Source organism: Amblyomma americanum, chromosome 8 (assembly GCF_052857255.1).
Source record: "Amblyomma americanum isolate KBUSLIRL-KWMA chromosome 8, ASM5285725v1, whole genome shotgun sequence".
Taxonomy (NCBI): domain Eukaryota; kingdom Metazoa; phylum Arthropoda; class Arachnida; order Ixodida; family Ixodidae; genus Amblyomma; species Amblyomma americanum.
In genome coordinates, this window is record NC_135504.1 from 39,251,532 (window position 1) to 39,269,929 (window position 18,398).

General features: G+C 45.9%; 2 protein-coding genes across 3 annotated transcripts in view; one reads left to right on the forward strand and one right to left on the reverse strand.

The window, feature by feature from the left end:
- FoxK (forkhead box K) overlaps nt 1–10,458 on the forward strand; it is an 83,674-nt gene extending 73,216 nt beyond the window's left edge. The window contains exons 7-8 of the mRNA XM_077634559.1: nt 2,604–2,753; nt 6,113–10,458. Coding sequence (XP_077490685.1) covers nt 2,604–2,753; nt 6,113–6,606 — 644 coding nt within the window. The 3' untranslated portion in view covers nt 6,607–10,458. The remainder of the gene's footprint in view (nt 1–2,603; nt 2,754–6,112) is intronic.
- A 3,999-nt stretch (nt 10,459–14,457) lies between these two features.
- LOC144101410 (neuronal-specific septin-3-like) overlaps nt 14,458–18,398 on the reverse strand; it is a 74,254-nt gene continuing 70,313 nt past the window's right edge. Inside the window, exon 10 of one of the 2 annotated variants that reach the window (XM_077634561.1) lies at nt 14,458–15,027. In XM_077634561.1, the coding sequence (XP_077490687.1) occupies nt 14,889–15,027 (139 nt within the window). In that variant the 3' untranslated portion in view covers nt 14,458–14,888. The remainder of the gene's footprint in view (nt 15,028–18,398) is intronic. The other variant, XM_077634560.1, reaches the window with a different exon arrangement.

Sequence of the window (18,398 nt, forward strand, 5' to 3'; positions counted from 1 at the left end):
TTGGGATCAGGTGATATCTGCCAGTAAAGTGATCTTGCAGCTTGTTTTACTTGAGGTGATCACTTCGCGCTGGTCGTCGAGTGCGTGTCTTATCATCCATACTGTCAAAGATGCATTATGGTCACGCGAGGTCGCTTGGGAACGGCAACCTGGATCGCACAAATTCCACTGGTGGCAACGCCTGCCATCCCGACGTGGTGGCGCACCACTTAACCACTGCACCACTGCGCCAGGAGTCCTGTGAGGGCTCCCAGAGAGCTATGAATGTTTAGTACAGAATGACCAGTTCTGCATATATGGGCATTAACCCATTAGCTATCGCATCAGCGCGCAGATCAGAAAAGGTGCAGCGGCTACAAAGAGCCATGCAGAGGTAGAACTGCCAGCTCCATGGCATCAGGTGACATCGCACAGCAGCGTGCGGCGACTGCATTCACAAAGTGAGCGGGCGGGCTTATGCCTTCTCACACGTAAGCAGTCTTATGTTTCTTTTGACGTTTTTCTTTATATTTCTTTAACAGTGTTATAGTTCTGTCTATAAATTTGCCATTTTCTGTAAATCCATTTTTAATCCTACACTTCTATCCTTTTGTCACCTCTCTGCTTTTGAGCCACCAATCTTCCAGTTGCATTTTTTCTCACCAGATAGGTGGAGTCAATGCTAAGCATGACTCGTTATGACCCTGATCAAGAACCAGGAAATGGAAAAAATTCCATTGTATCTCTCGAATTTGGCACGGCTAGGTCTAGCTAAGATGCATTAGGCTGCCGTAGGCCCATCGCCAAAGCAACAGTTTACATTATTGTAATGTGTTGGTATAGATTGCCCGTTATCGCAAAAACTGTCCAGTGTTGGCATATGAAGCCTTGGCTGTCAGGAAGCAATGTGGAGAGAGGGAAGACGGGGGTGGGGAGGCGATGGCTGACGAGTGGGACACCGTGGTCGCCAGTCAGAATTGACAGTGGAGAAGGGGGTATGGAGTGTCACAGGGCGATTGATGAAATGAATCGCGGCACATGCTGACACGGTCTGAACCCACCAGCGGCAGTGGCTGCTCTCTCCGGTGGGAACACCAATCCGAATGGCGAATGCATACTCTTCCAGATGAATTGCATTGATCGGCTATGAATTTTTGTTCCTCCTTTAAGGTAGCCCTCGGTCCTCATCTGAAAATGTATTTTGTGATAGCATTGCCTCTTTTCTTGCTTGAGGCCTTTCCCATGACGATACTGTCCTAGCACCAGGGCAAGATTGCTTTTCAATGATGTGAATCCTGGGGAAACGCAAAGTCTTTTTACCAACTTGTGCCACCACATTAGTGCGACGGGAGGCTCTGCAAAGAATAACACACCTGAATGGCAAGCCTTGAATGGCGTGTTGGTGGGAATCACTTTGGTGAGGATTTTGATGTCTTGGAGCTGCGGAGGGAGCGGTATGAAAACTTGGGGGAGATGTACAAAATGACAGCACCATTGTGATGAGTAGCAACGAGTTTGTGTTTATTGCAGTAAGGCTGTTCCTTGTCAGACAAGTATCTAGCACACATGGTTGCCAGTTAGAACAAACAGTCTCCCCAAGGAAAGTGTCTTCAGATGGTCTGCACTGCATCTCAAGTGCTGGGACCTGGTGGAAAGTATCGGGTTGCTGATCCTAGCTGCTATGAAGGAGGGTTCAGGGGTATTAGAGCTATATGAGCCAAAACGAAGTGATCTGTTCAGTCTTACTCAGTTATTTTTGTGCTGAATTTAAATATGTAATTGCTTTTTCACTGTGTCAATTAGTCTTCAACATATAACACATTTACATTTATTTGCTTGCAAACACAATAGAAAAAAAAAAGTAATCAGAAGACTGTCATTAACATGTGGCTAGATAATATAAGGTACAGTATATGCAATTGCTGGGGTCATTATTCATATACTGTGCAAAAGTGAATGGTTACTCACTGCAGGCACTGAGCAAGTCAGCTTCTTCTCCGTTTAGGTTTGTTATCCTGGAAACATAATGCACCAGTCTAAAATGATTGTTTTTCTCCTGGGGCTTTTAAAAAGGCCCTTAGGTAGAGATGTGCAGATGTGGTCTGTACCGCTCAGAGCATATGTTTATGGCACTGGCATGACCTCTAAAAGTTTCTTCGTGCCATGTGCACTTGCACATTACTGAGAAATGGATGCCTGCATGTACTGTTACCAGTTGCCACTATATCATGGCTAAAGACAGTGGCTAGACAAAGGAATCTCTTTGGGACACCAACAGCCATTTAAAACCCTACATGTCTTGGCGCCCGTCCCTTCCTGCATAATGTGCACTCAAAAAAAAGAGCACGAAGACACGCACACCACCAAAAGTGCTAGAATTCAGTTAAGTACAGCTGGCTGCACATAGAGTGGGAACAGTCTGCTGTGAACACTTGCAGTATGATTTGTCCTTAACAAAGCGGGTGATAGGAAAGGGACACGTTGAGGCATGCTGTTCATTCTCCTGAACCCGGCTTGAGGTTCCCTGAGCTGGGCACTGACAAACAGCTTGGTAGAATGGCCATGCATGCCTCCAGATCCTGTAGAACTCTGCGTGAGCCTGTCTCTGCTCCCTTTGTCACCAGGTGGTAGCCACCAATTGGGAGCGTCTCCACTCTTGCCGGCATTCACCAACAGCAAACCGAAGGTTCTGGTGGCCCACCAGCCCACGGTTGTCTCCAATGGTGTCCTCAAGAGCAATGGCATGCGCAGCGACTCACCACGGCTCGACCAAGGTGGGTCCCCCCCGACCACACTGCATCGAAGATGGCGTGCAGTGCACATCAGCGTCTTTCAGCATTGCCGCCTCTAGCTAGTGACCAGCACAAGGTGTGACGTTTTGGTGTAGAGTGGAACATCAGTTCAAACTCACTCATTTTCAACTACTGATTGATTCAAACGGATGATTTGGTCCTCTCAACAGCAAGCATATTAAGGGGGGAAGGCGGTCTTAGAAGAAACAAAAATTAAAAATAAAGCCAGAATCATTGAGGAACACTTATTTTTGTGTGCCGATTCCAAAGATGACATATATTTTATGTAATGCTAGTCCTTGTGCACTTACTTATTATGTTATGCAACTTTTTGCCAAGATCTTGCAAGAAATTTTGCTGTGGGGAACTTGCTAGAATGCATGCCATTGGCCTCTTCTGACATCAAGCTCTGCAACAAGGGCAGAATTATCTTGCCTATCATAGAAATTGAGTTTCGTGGTTTTGAAATTGCCACTTCACAAACGGGAAGAAAAATTTTTGTTCCCATTTCTGAATTGACAACGTGGTAAAAGATAGAACAAAGTGCTGGACATTGCAAGTCACCGTACTTGAGCTTTGCGGCAACAAAAGATGCTTGCGTTTACTTTGGAAATGTGGCTGACTACCGTATATACACGTGTAATGAACCCACCCCCAACTTTTGTCACTCAGAATTCAGTTTTTTTTAATTGCTAGCTTTTCATAGTACGTCCCTTGGTTTTGGCGCAGTCCGCAACACAGACTTTGACGGCATGCCAGCATGCACCGTGCCAACATGCAGCGCGCCGATAACATCACAGCTTGTTTATCAATTGACAAGAGCTCCTGCGATGTGGGTGGCACACTCAGCGAACCGGGCAGAGCGCCAAGACATTGTGTGCCCTTGACAAAAGCGCCGGTGGTGGTGGTGGCGGCTCCAAGCAAACACTTTTCGAAGTGAACAAAGCTTAACACCGGCTGACCACATACTTTTGTTGACGGACAGACGGAGGGGCGGGTGGACACACAGTCAAACCCGGATATATTGAACCCGCATATTTCGAAATATTGGCTGTATCGAACACTAAGATCATCCCCTTGAAAATACTGTGTAAAAGTATAGGACAGTTGCGTAGTGTATCGAACTCCAGTTGCTCCGGCCATTCGGTATTTCAAACGCCGCACCGAGCCCCTGGGAGGTACGCTTTTTTCACAGACACTCGCAACTCCGATCGCACAACACTGGGCACGGATGCGAGCGCCGACGTTTGCAAACCATGCCTCCTCGGGAAAGAGAGAAAGCAGGTTATAAGTGAAGGCAGTGCCTCCTCACTGGTGAGGGAGACTAGAGAACTGGAAAGAGCCAGGCGGTGGTTGCGCCCACAGCAACCCATGAATGGCACAACTAGCACGAAGGACGCATTTCCAATGAGTTTTCTCCCGCTCTTTCTTTCATTTTCCTTTGTGCCTCGTCGACTGATGCCAGTCAACTCCATCGGCCAGTGTGGGGCCTGTCGCATTTTTCTTGTGCGTGTCTTTGTTTCAACGCTCCAATTGTAGCGTGCGTGACTGCTGTCATCTAGGGAGCTATGGCATCTGCAGACGTAAAAAAGAAAGAATCTGGACTTTGCAACAAAGCCTAGCGGTGATCCGCTGCGTCGAGAATGGCTAAAAGAAGTCCTCCGTGGTACACGCATTTGGCATTCCGCGGAGCACTCTTAAGTACACTGTTAAAAAACAAGCAGGACATAGTCGCACGGGAGCATGTCATGTGCGCCCTGCTGCTTTCGACAAAGTTCAGAAGGCACTGTATGCATGGTTTCTCGAAGACAGAGCAAAAAACATCCCTGTGGATGGCCCCATGTTAATGGAGAAGGCCAAATGGTTTGCCGCGGCTCTTGGCGAAGAGAACTTTCGCGGTGGCACTGGGTGGCTGCAACGGTTTAAAAACCGCCACGGCATTGTGGTAAAAGCCATTTCAGGCGAAAGTGCTGCTGTCAGCAGCCAGGAGATGCAGCAGTGGCTTTCAGAGGAGTGGCCAAAGATCGCTGCATAGTTTTCACCTGCCGAAGTCTTCAATGCAGGCGAGACTGGTCTCTTTTGGCAACTGCTGCCAAATAAGGCACTTGATCTCTGTGGGAGCTCATGTCACAATGGGAAAATGAGCAAATTTCATGTGGCGGTTCTACTTGCGGCAAACGTGGATGGCTCGTGCAAGCTGCATCCGTTTATTATCGGAAAGAACACGTCACCGCACTGCTTCAAGAATTGCAAGCAGCTTCCCGTCTGCTACTGCTGTAATAGAAAGGTCTGCATGACACGTCAGCTTTTTGTTGAATGGCTGCAGACTTGGGACGCCGAGTTGCGCAGGTCGGTCCGCCGAGTATGCCTTCTGTTAGACAACTGCTCGGCCCATCAAACGACTTGCTGGCTGCAGAACATTGAACTCAAGTTTCTGCCACCGAACACCACAGCGAGACTGCAGCCCATGGACCAGGGTATCATAGAGGCTTTCAAAGTAGGCTACGGAAGGCGACTTGTTCAGCGGCTACTTATAAACCTCTGCATGGGAACTGATCTCAAGACTGACCTGCTCGGCGCCATCCAGATGAGTACTGGCGCCTAGAATGACGTAAAACAGGCCATGTTAGCGAGCTGTTTCGACAAGGCAGGTCTCGACGTGGCTGGAGATGAATGTCCTGAAGCTTTGAATGACGACGGTGAAGGCTGATGCCGCCGAACTGGCATCGGCATTCAGCCTCATTCGACCTTGTTGCACCGAAATGGAAGGTACCGGGCTGTTGCACCTGGACAGTCTCGAGAAGATTGAGTCTAGTGCTTTCACCTTCATTAATCATAGCAAAAAGCAGTCGAAAATTAGCCCTTTTTCTTTTTTTCCGTGAAATAAAGTGCTTTCACGTTGCGTGCCCGGACTTTGCGGTTCATGACTCTTCCGATCGGTAAGCTACAATTTGTCATCTCTAGTGCACGTTAAACCTCTCTCTGTATGTCGAATTTTCTCTCTATCGAACTATTTTCCGATCCCCATAAAATTTGATATATCTGGGTTTGACTATATGAAATTTTGGCTATTCCAAAAATATCGGTTGAAACATTTTTTTCCGCTAATGAACCCTCCGCCCAAATTGATGTCAAGTTTTCTGGGAAAAAAAGTGGGTTCATTAGGCGAGTATATACGGTACTTTTCTGTGTGGATGTAGCAAGCACAAAAAGGTGCGCTAGCTTTGGCAGCGTTTCATGCTATGTATGAAATCGAGTATAACTGCACCACTGATTTTAAGACTGTGAAGCAGCTCTTTTAGAGCTTTGTCTTACCCCTTCCTTCTTCCTTGTCCTTGCAGAACGGAGTTACCCCAGAGGTCCACCCGAGCTCTTCTACCAGCCCAAGCCACTTGGGCACTCTACCGCTGAGCAGACACCATCATCATCCGCCTCGTCGCCCCCTCCTCTTCATCCGACAAGCGTCATTGTGCAGGCGCCATCGTCCACTTTTGCCCAGCCGCCGACGCCAGACTCTTCTTCGTCGCCGCCTGCGGCGCCTCTTCCGACGCATCCGCGCAAGCGTCATTACGAGATGGCTACCTCTTCTTCGTCCACGGCATCGGCTATGTCAACGCCTTCCTCCACGTCCGGTAGTGTTGGGGCGGGTCGAGAGCGGGAGAGCAACTCCCCCGCGCGGCCTCCGCCGTCGAAGGTCCACCGAAGCGGATCGGACGAGGGCGCAGCAACTCCATCGTCGGCATCTCCGCCAACTTCCACCACGCCGTCGTCGTCTTCTTCGACGGCCGTCACGGCATCTGCCTCGGACTCTGCCACCTCCTCCTCCTTGTGTTAATGGTGGCTTTCACTTGTTGACTTTTTTGCTGTGTTACCACCACCACCACCACCCTCTACCCCTTCCTCCTCTACCCTTGCTGGCCCTCCCGAACGTCGTCGCTGTTCGTTCACCTTTCCCGCCCCCGTGTCCGCGGACTCTTCGTGCTGGTGCTTCACTGCATCCTACCACAAGTCTCTTCCTCTCCTAAGAACCTGTTGTAAAGCGCACCTTTTTTCCCCCTTGCTCCTCCCCCACCCCTTCCCCTGTCCTTGTGCATGTGCCACGTATGGCGACTACTTTGGCCAGGGCCACCACTGCGTTTATCGCTTCTGTTATTTTCGCATAGGAATGTCATTGTTTTTCTCTTTGTAAAAGTGGGCCCTCGGGGTCTTTGTTGTCTTTTTTCTTGTTTTAAATTTTCTTACGGTGTCACTTTTTCTTCACACTCACTGTTGCATCTGTTGTTCTCATTATTCGGCGTCAATTTTTCCTCCCCTTTCTCTCTCTCCCGTTTTTTTATTGTTTTTCTGTGGTTCACCTTCACTGCTGAAAACGACGGAAGGAATCGAGCCGTTGTGCTAGTGCGCTTGCCACTGCATGGTACGCGTACAAACACTGCGCACCCGCCGCTCCACCCCGACTTTGTTTCACTTCCATCTAGGTTGTGTCTCTGTCAGCTGCGCCCCCTATTTTATCAGCCTATCATCGTGGTACACCACGTCACACATGCAGTATGTGCTTTTCAGTACGTACGCTGCGACGGTGCCCCGTGCCGAAATGCTTGCTTGCAGAGCCCGCTATCCCTTGGAAAGAAGCCGAGGTGTGAGACGTCGCGCACGTTGCGCGAGTTTCAGCTGCTGCTGCCGTGTCTCATAATTTCTTCCATTCTTTTCCTAACCTGTCCAGTCGTTGGCATGTTTGTAGGAATACCCCACCTGCTGTCATTATCCCTTGTCATTCTTTTCTTTTTTTTTTTCCAAGTTGGGGACGGTAAGCCCTCTTTGTGGCGAGTGCAGCTGATGTTGGCCGTCGTGCGCTGCTGCGCTCAATCGTGCCTGCCGTGCTCGGTGCTGTTGCTTGGCTTCTTGTGGCACACGAGGGCACGGCTATCGGCAGGAGTCCAGTTTCGTTTCCCTTTGCCTTTGGCATGTCGGCAGCGACGCGACAAAGTGGGTCGCTGTGTCGCGCACAGGAGGGCGCCCATGCTGGGGACAGCGGAGCTGTGTGTATTGTACAAACGTGCGGTTTCTTCCAGGAGTAGAAGCTTTGGAGGGACTGTGGCGAGCTTTTGTTTTAGGTTTCACGTCGTGGTGGGTTGATGGAGCGGATTGTGGGAGTTGTGAGCCTGCGTTGCCGGTATGGCGGCGTGTTGTTGTTGGGCGAGAAGCGAGGGCAGTTGCATGTTGCAGATCGAGCGCAGAAGTTGCGGAATGTGCAAGGGTGTGGGACGCGGTGCACACCACGTTGTGTGCAGGCGAAATATTAGAGAAGGAGCCGAGTTGAGCCGAGCTATGTACAGCAGAAAAGAGCCGGATGGTTTGCAGGAAGCGAGCCGTGAAAGCTAGTGTGATCAGTGGTCAGTGCGGAGAATGTGTGCCATCCTTGGTGTGGTGTGTTTTGGAGCAGGAGCAGTGTAAAAAGCGTGCCGGTGGTGTTGATAAAGCGGCCCTTTTTTTTTAATGCTGCTTACATGAGGTCGAGGAAAGGAGTTCTTCTGGATGTTCAGTTCCCTGGTGCTGATCAGCTGTATAGCCGAGTGGGGCGGCGTATCGGAGGCAGTGTAGCGCTCTTTTTCACCTCCCATTGAAGCTGTTGCTTTCCCCCCTCTTTCGAATGGGAGGCTTTCAAACAAAGCACAAAGGCCTTGCTAGTCACGTGCGCGCTGTCTCCGAAGTCGCTTTTTTTTTTTTTAGCTCACTCTGCCTTGAAGTCGGTGGTTCCAGCTTGATGCAGTGTCGTGGCAATAGACCGTGCACATCTGCACATATCACAGCCCGCTGGTCTTGTACAGATTCCCGACTGTCTGGTCGGCCTTGAAAAGGATAAGAATTGATCTTTTCTTTTTTTTCACTCCAGTGGCTTGTGTAGAAAGCAGTGTCTCTCCAAGACGAGTGCGGTCTGCCTGGCTGTGGTTTGAGACAGCGAGCCGACTTGTGCATTATATCACGAGACTTGACATTGACGGGGCTTGACAGGGCCTAACACTGACAATGGCAGAGCTGCGAGCCTCCTGTTGTATGAGCCGCCGCCGTCATTTTGCCGGCACAATGTTTAGACCACAAGGCCAATGACTTTTGCGACACTTGACGATTATTTTGCACAACCCGTGTGCGCAAGGCATTGCAGATTTTTGTGAAGAGAGAGTCGTTGCTTCCCCGTGCTGCAGCAGGGGATTTTTATTATAATTATTCCTTTTTTTTTCTATTTGTTGCTTGGCTTGGCAAAGGCAGTTGGTTGGTGGGTGTACATAGCATAACACACAGACACACACACACAGTTGTTGTTGCATGCTGGTTGAAGTATTTTTTAAGGAAGAGAGTGTGGGCGGACTAAGGGGAGAGAGTTGCCAGTCATGTTACAGCATTGCTGCAGAGTACAGTGAAGTGCTTAACCCTCGCATTGTTCCCGTCTCTGCGCTTCTGTCTTTTCTTCTTCTCCTCATTCCTTCCTCTCTCCATCATCACATCGTAACATAACACCCCAGCAATTTTTTTCCTCTCGACTTTTGCTGTTGCAGTCCATGGTGATAGGACATTGTAGGTACATTTAAGCAAATTGTTTGTACATAGAATATTAAATGACTTGGCTGCTCGCCTCCTAATAAGCAGGCCCGACCTCGGGTTCCAGCTAAAGGTGCGGAAAAGGAGGCAGCTGTTGTCGAAGAGAGCAGCTCATTTGTTGCACCTTGTTTGTTTGTTCTTTTTCTATCTCGCTACTGACAACGGCAGAGTTTTTTTTTTTTTTTTTCCTGCGGGTGGTGAAAATAGAGCATGCGCTTATTGCTTTGCCATGATCAACCCGTTTACTGCATTTCACCACCAGCACCGTTGGTTTTCCTTCGAGTCTTCTTCGCTTCACTCTCGCTGAGTAATGATTTGCTGGAATGAGGGCTGGCTTCAGTGACCTGCCTCTTTCTGCGTATTTTCGTTGTAGATAGTTCATTTATTAACAGATCTTAATGCTTTATAAGGGTGGGGAGCTACTGGTCATGACAGCACCAAAGATTTGTTCCTGAGACAAAAACGTTGTTAGGAAACTTGGTAATTGCAGCATATCCGTTTTCGAGTTTCCCTTCGAAACGGTGTTTCATGCCACCTTTATCAGTACGAGGAGGTCCCAACGCTCTCCGAAACTGTAGTCAGTGAAAACTTCAGCCCTCAAGTGGGCTTTAGGCAAGCTTTTTTTTTTACTATTATTCTCCCGCATTCGATGAACTTGCGCCTTTTCGTTTTTAAAGCAGAAGTGACTGTTTTGAGGTGAATTAGAAAGTTTTGCTTTGCTGTTGCCGAATGTTCTACCACGCAACATTTACATCGTCACAACGTGCAACTCTTGTTGTTTTTTTTTTCACCATGTGGTCAGTCTATTCATAGAGCTTTTATGTTTTTTTTCTTGCAATAAATTTCGCACCTGGATGTCTCTTGTAGTGGTCGTCATGACCAGAGGAATGTTTTTTCGTGCGAGAGCCAAGTAGGCGATTCTCGTCTTATTTTTTGGTGTTTCCATGTTTTCTTTTTCTGATGAACCTCCTATCCCATGTTTCCCCATCCTCACATCTCTTATGAAAGAAAAAAGAAAAATGTCACCAGAACAAAACACCTGAAAAACAAAACAAGGCAACACCTTTTAAATAAATTTATTCTTTGTTGACATGGTGCAGCTTTTTCTTCCTTTCGTCCGCAACTTGCTCCTGAAAAGTGGCGGCAACGTTGCCACTTGAGCACAGATTCTCGTGAAAGGTGCGGAATTACACCTGTAACTGACTCACATTCTGAGGTATGTGCAGGTGTGGTACTTCACTTGGGCACTTCAAGTCTTCCTTGGACTTGACGCTTCCCATCATTCTAGTTGATGTTTGTGCTGTGACGCATTCTAAAAGCATGAAGACTATTGCATGCTTAACACCTGAAGGTCTTCAATTGCCCGGCCTTTTCGGTTAGCATTTATTGCGGAGCTATATAGATGTCAAGGCCCTTTGATAGCTTTACGGTCGTGAAATTTCACCGAAAGAGATGCCTTGACAAGAATAATTCCGCATGTGGAAATAGATTGCCGTGTTTGGAGTGTCATAAAGGAAGCAGCTTTATGAAGTGTAGAATGATACAATTGGGCAGTGCAGTTTATTCATAATTTCCAAACATAAAAGGAGTAATTAAGATGCGCGTTTTATGCTTTGCTAGTAGTGGTGCACGTAGTGTACAGGATCCGAAAATGCCAGTGACCTCCAAGGCTGTGTGATCTCTCCTTACGAGGCATACAAAGCCCCCTCTCGTAGCCCTGTAAAAGTTCTGTAAACAGTGAAGCATAGAGACCCTGCTCACACAAGCGGGCACCAACGGGTAAACTCATTTAGAGACTGGTGCTCTGTTATCAAATTTTGTATGAATATTGCTGCAAACAGCAGTGATCGCAGCAGTGTTGTCTGGGTGTAGCTGGATTTAAAGGGCAACTCCTAAGAAATTTATACATTTTGAGGATCACATTGTATTTCCTCAACCTTCCTCTTTCCGTCCTAATAAATGGCTTTTAAAAATAATGAGCAAAAAAATGGGAAACCAACTGTGTCTCGGAGACCAGATGATGTCACAGACTACCAAGGAACCTATTCTGCACGTCAAATGGCTTAAGTGGCGACTGTAAGCGACTAGTCTAACCATTATTTGTCTGCCATGACCGAAAACATGCTCAAATTTTTTTAATGCAAGAAACGGAGAACAATTACCAATGACGGGTAGTTTGTGACATCAGAAACTCAAGGTTGCTCGCAGGAATTGCAACTGTTGAGGTCGGCGAAAGGGAAATTTTTAAATCCATTTGTGCTGAACAGAAACACTGCGCAGCACAGAAGAGAGAGGTGAACCTACTGCATACGTTTCAGTCAAAGTGCATTGACATGAAAATAACACCAAAGTTGCCCTTTATTTCTGTAAGCAGGGGGAACAGTCTGTAACAGCTAACTATGTGCTGGTGAATTAAGATAATTATGGTCATTGGTTGTAACTTGACTCTGAACCAAAGTTACTGCTTTGCTAGTTATTACATTTAGTTTTGAAAGCTCATATGGTGGGGGGTGGAATCCAATGAAACACTTCTCACAATCAAGGCCAAAAATTACCAAATTTACTTCTTTTCAGACGTTTCATTTTCTGAAGCTACCGTTGCAAGTTTGGCATCAACTGAACATTGTGAACCTTGACAGAGCTACAGAGATTATTTTGACTGGGTTGTGACTTCCATTTCACAAAGCACAGTAATGAGAGGCAACCAAGCCTTGCAGGCTACTTTATTAGATATCTCTTCAGCTGTCACACACACGCACACATGACATCAAAAATAACTTGCATTTCCCTTCAAAAATTTCTCTCTCCTCTCCAGTAAAAAATAGTACCACACTATTTTCAACATACAATACAGTAGTTTTGCTCACGGCACTGTTCAGGTTACTGCATGCGACTTACATCATTCTGCAAAACTGCAGCTCTCAGTTCTGGAAGAACAAAAAAATTAAAGCAAATGCTGTCATCTCTAATAAAACATTTGTAAAAACATATTCTAGAAGCGTGTATGCAACACCAGATGAAGGGGTGCAGGAAGTATTGGACACCTTTATCTGTGATAATAGATAATGTTAGGGAAAGTAGCAATTACAACATTCAAAGTAGCAGTAAGTGCGGCTTCGCTGAAAAAGAGATGCAAGCACTGCATTACCTACTTTTCATCGAATTGAGCTTTTTTTTTTTTATGGTGGCCACATTTTCTACTATAAACCTGGCAGTTCACCTGTGCATTGATCTGCATTTTGCAGTTCAGGCTTGTAATGATTTGACAGAAATGGTAAGAGAGTGGGTGGTTTTTGGCAGCATTCTCGCAAATGTCAGCTACAATATTATACTATGTGCTTAGAAGAAAAATGGAGTATGACGCCGCACGAGTTCTGAAACAAGATACTGGCCAACATTGACACCGACACGAAGTGTCTCGCAGTGTCAAAGCTATGACTAGAAGACCCATAATTTGCTTGAGCAAAGGTCGTCATTGTAAAGGCAGCCTTAATAAGCATATGCGGGTTGTTATTTAATGTTGACCTTCTGTTCTGGCAAGGAAACAAGCTAGCAAGTATTTCATTTCAAAAATTCCTTAGCTTCAGTTATCGCTGCATGCCAAGTGCTGCTGCATTTTTCATGTGCTGATGACATTGTAGCATGCCATGGACTTACGGTGCGAGATGCAGCTTCTCCGAGCAGGTATTCTTTTCACTCCCAAAATTTAGAACACACAGCAGTATGGCATCCCACTATTACATTTCATCACATTCACAACTCACCCGCATATGCTTATTAAGGCGGTTATTAAGAATAACCATTCTGCTACCCTGCACGGGAGAAAGGGGTGAAGGGATAGCAAGAAAGTAGCAGGAAATTGAAGTCACTATGAAAAAGACGGCAATCGTTTGGTAAAGCAGTATGACATTGCCACTTGCCAGCCATTGCCACTCGGGACTCGTTAGAAGCACATCTAAGCACATGTAATACCCCGCGAGGGGTCTTTAAGGTAATAAAATGAAATGAAATGAAATTCTGAAGCCTGCGTCGTCAGCGAAGACGGGGCGACTCGGTGGGTCCTTCTTCAACAAGAGAGCGCTGCAGTCGCCTAGAGTTGGTTTCCCGCAGCTTGTATAGCAAGGAAGACTCTACGACCCACTTACTCTCTTTAAGTCTTCCTCGCCTTTCTCCGGCCTGAATTGTAGCTAGATGAGTCAATTAGCGTCGCAGAGATTGGCCGAGCGACGACGACGCTGAGACAGGACGGTGAGAGAAGGGAAATGATTCTCGGCCGCTGGTCGCGGCGATCGGCGGCGAAGGCCTCCAAGGAACTGCTTCACTTCTTGAGAACTTCTGGTCTGCACGATAGCCTGTGACTTTGCCAAACGATTGCTGACTTTTTCATAGTGACTTCGATTTCCTGCTACTTTCCTTTCTCCTTTTTTGTTATCCCTTCACCCCTTTCTCCCGTGCAGGGTAGCAGAACGGTTATTCTTAATAACCGCCTTAATAAGCATATGCAAGTTGTTATTTAATGTTGACCTACTGTTCTGTTTAGGAAACAAGCTAGCAAGTATTTCATTTCAAAAATTCCTTAGCTTCACTTATCGCTGCATGTCAAGTGCTGCTGCATTTTTCACGTGCTGATGACATTGTAGCATGTCATGGACTTATGGTGTGAGATGCACTACTGTCCTACCCGAAATTCCAGCCGAAACAAATGCAAGTTTTTTCTGCAAAATGTTGTCCAACTCGTGGCAATGACTTTGGCTGTCTAATATGGCAGTATTAGTTACGGAACACAGAATCGTAATAAACATTTCTTGAGATCTTCAAAAGACGTCGGAGCACTCTCTATGCAGGCACTGGAGCACAGAGCCCTAAGCAATAGAAACCAAGTTTTTTGAAGTCGCAGGAAAGATGTGGAATCAGGGTGGTCATAGATAACACGAAACTTCTGGTTGTGTTCACTTCACGAGCTAGCAGCACAGATGCACAACATACACGGTCACATTCTCTACAACACCGTCCCACAAAGACACAACTGTGACTTCTACGGAAGCTTGACAATGCGAAAGAGGTGAGAAGCTTGGCTGATATGTATGACTGAATTATTAAGAGCTGTAACGTTGAGAGAACCAACGAGATCGGACGATGTAGAGTTGGGGCCATTAGCTTGCACGCATACTGAACAACTGCACCAGAACCCGCTTCACCGAGCAGGTATTCTTCTCGGTCCCAAAATTTAGAACACAAAGCAGTATGACATCCCACTATTACATTTCATCACATTCACGATTTCAAATGCAGTGTGATGAGCCTGGCTACATGATGCGCTACCATGGATTGCATAGAGTAGCTCTGAATGTGCAGTGCGGGTGATTTCATGACTTCAAACTGTTGACGAAGCCGGGAAAAGGGCAGCGTTTCTCATATGTTTACAAGCAAATGAGCCCAGAACATGCTTTAAAGGCAGGTAGAAGCAAACAAAAGATGAAGCACTCGAAAGATCCGACGACCAGGCTATGCTTCTCCAGCTCAGAGGCTGCTTTCATTGAGGTTCACAATGTTGATGCTGTGTCCGTTCATATGTCCATGGCGTGCTTGTAGCCTCTCATGGCGGAAGTTTTCATAATGGACCGTCTTGGTCACCTCTACGAGATCTTGCATGTGTGTCCTGGGAATTGAAGGAAAAGACATGATTAAAACAGGATGGCCTGTGAACAGCAGTTGCGGAAGTGGATGCATTTGATGAACCATTTCAACTCGTGCATCACAACAGCTCCTCAAATTAGTGGGCCGTATATGTTAATCATTTTGATTTCCATGTTACCAAGTGTGAAAGATTAACGGATGAAGATGACTGTTGATGACACCTTTGGCACACTGCACTGATGACCTCTTTGTGAGATGCCATTAATGCATGTTGGTAAATATAAATGGGATCATGGCATCAGGGTCTGCCGAGAAAGAGGACATTCAAAACTTGCTGTGAATGCAACACTATTCTGTTTCAACGCTCAAAAGGCAAGTCTGGCAGCTTTTTGGACCTTTTTAATCAATCACATTATGTTCCTTACCCAGTTCTCTCTCTTAATTACAATAAATCATCTAAAGACAACCCCAGTAAAAGACTTTATAACTAAATCTCCGATGCATGCTGGAACTGGTGCACTGTCAATAATGTTTATGATGCATTATTTCCGTTGCACAGATCATTTGAAAAACTCTCATAAGCACACTGAGTGGCTGAAATAACACCTAAATGATAACTCTTTCTGAAGCGGCTTAATACAAGTCTGAAAATTTTTGCTCAGTGAGTGAGTGGGAAGTGGGTAATACTTGTGATGTCATAAACGCAGTGTTGGCTGAATTGAGGTCACGCAAATGGCAAATTTTAGATTTAACTTGCAGAGAAATGAAATGCTACATGACAGCCAAACTTGGTGGAAATCGCCAGTTTGGAGAGGAGAACTTGCTGTAAAAGTCACTTAAATATGTGAACGTCATGAAATCCTTTGATTTGGCTTTTAAAAATAATGTTGCAGTCTGGGAGGCAAAACATACTAGATGCCTCTTGCATTCTTTATCGTCTATTTTATGCAAAGCGCAGCCGTCGCAGTGGCTGAGTGGTTAGGGCGTTCGGCTGCTGACGCGAAAGACGCAGGTTCGATCCCGGCCGCGGCGGTCGAATTTCGATGGAGGCGAAATTCTACAGGCCCATGTACTGTGCTATGTCATTGCACGTTAAATAAGAACCCAAGGTGGTCGAAATTTCCGGAGCCCTTTACTACGGCATCCCTCATAGCCTGAGTCGGTTTGGCACATTAAACCCCCATAAACCTTTTATGCAAAGTACTAGGCTTTGGGGGAACAGAAAATATGCAGATTATAAGTTAACCCAGCAAGACTTGACCTAAGCTGACTGAAAAGTCCCTACTATTTCTGTTATCATGCAACATAGCCCAATCAGAGTAATTAAACTTTTCACGCCTGTCAGAGCTAGTTTCAGCAAAGCTATGGGACGAGATGCACATTATGGACTCAAGTGCATAGATCCTAACAATGCTGCAGTGGTTTATTAGGATGAGGACACCCCACAACGCTGAACAGCTAGATCTTTCTGAAAGTTGAACCCAGCTTTACTGCCGATTTCTGTGACCAGTGCACACCATAACATTTGAAGGTACAGCTGTGTTCATTGATCTTGCATGTACACGCTTGTCACACACTTTTGACACATTTTTCCCTCACACTGTGGCTATGGAAAATGCATAACCCAATGTGACATGTACACATGCACGTACACAATCACACAAAAGGCTAACACACCAATTTGACTTTGTATACAGCTGCAGCGCATACTACGTATTGGTCTCCTATAGTGTACAGAGGTGAGCACAGTTATCTAGAGCGCTCAAGCAGTAAGCTGCTGAGAAATTTAAGTGAATTGTTTTGCTGGGGCAAGGTGCCTGTGCTTGCGCAGTTCACATGTCTATTCAGGTGTGCTTGAGTGCAAGTATTATCAGTGAAAGTTTCAAACTTACTTTAGAAGTTCGCTTATTTCCTCCACACAGCGCACTCCTCGAGCACTCTAGACAAAAAGTTAGCTCACCTCTGTATAATATCAATCCGGCTAACCGACAAGGAATTCAGCTTGAGCAAAGAGGGCAAGAACATATGAACAAACACAAGTGACAATATGACATGCTTAGTGAACATTTGTGCTCCTTTGCAAGACCTTGTCCCTTTTTGCATGAGGTTTGTACACCTGCTATCTTAAGTTTATGGAATGTGACTTCAAAGATTTGCCAGTGCATTGTCATCTGCGTAATAATAATTAGGCGGCATGTTTTTGTTCTAGGCTGTGTACGCAGATGGCAATAATACACATTTTTGCATTACTGTCGCATATTTCATAAATGTTTGACTGCATGTGTACATTCCAGAATGCATCAATTAGCCCAGACCAAGATGTTTATTGAAAGTGCTTAGTTTATGTAATGAGCTTTTATGTTCTGACAAGGTGCTCATACATATTACCTAAATATAAATAGCAAATGGCACATAAAATTAATTTTAATTTTAAATAAATTTCAACCTGCTATAATCGCTTCCTTCCTACCGTCAAGGCTGAAAAAAACTGAGCTGTTCATTTGCAAACACTCTGCATAGTAAACTATAAGAGTGTCATAAAAGTGTCAAGCATGTGTGCACCCAAAATTTGTAGATACAGTAATCACAAGAAAAATACGGTTTATTATATTTTTGTTAATGAACTACTGGGTTTTTGCCCGGCTCCAATGAGATTAAAGGAATGCAGCTGGCTCCAATTAGAACTGCTTTATTTGGATAGTCCGAGTTGCCCACAAATGTGTCGCTGGCAGAGAGCCGGGGGTGCTTTCTAAATCTTCAACAGATTTTGTGTTTGGTGAACTGCAAATGTAATAAACATTATCAGAGACAGTTTCTCGAACATGTTGGCTTTTTTTAGTTGCTATACACAGGCACTGGATAGGCATCAGGACAAGGTTAGACATTGAAAGCATTCATTATACCAGTGATTCAAAAGCTGTTTGTTTCGTCTTAAGCTCACACTTGCAGAAAGCGCTTGCACAAAGGTATGCACAGTTGATATGCTGGAGTAGACTTAATGGAGCTCAGATGGTATGTCCTAAGCACTTTCCATCAACACCATTAAGCACTTTCCATCATCATTACATGCTTTAAGTACCGCATCATTAAGCAGTTTTCATATTTGCCAGCATCTTTGATACATGTCACAGAACTGTCGTGACATGTTACGAAATTATTACCGCTAGATCACCCACCAACCCGACCGCGGCGGCAAAAACGCTAAAGCGCAAAGGCGCTCGTGTGCTGTATGATGTCAGTGCACGTTAAAGATCCCCAGGTGGTCGAAATTATTCCGGAGCCCTCCACTAGGGCACCTCTTTCTTCCTTTCTTCTTTCACTCCCTCCTTTATCCTTCCCTTACAGTGGTTCAGGTGTCCAATGATATATGAGACAGATACTCCGCCATTTCCT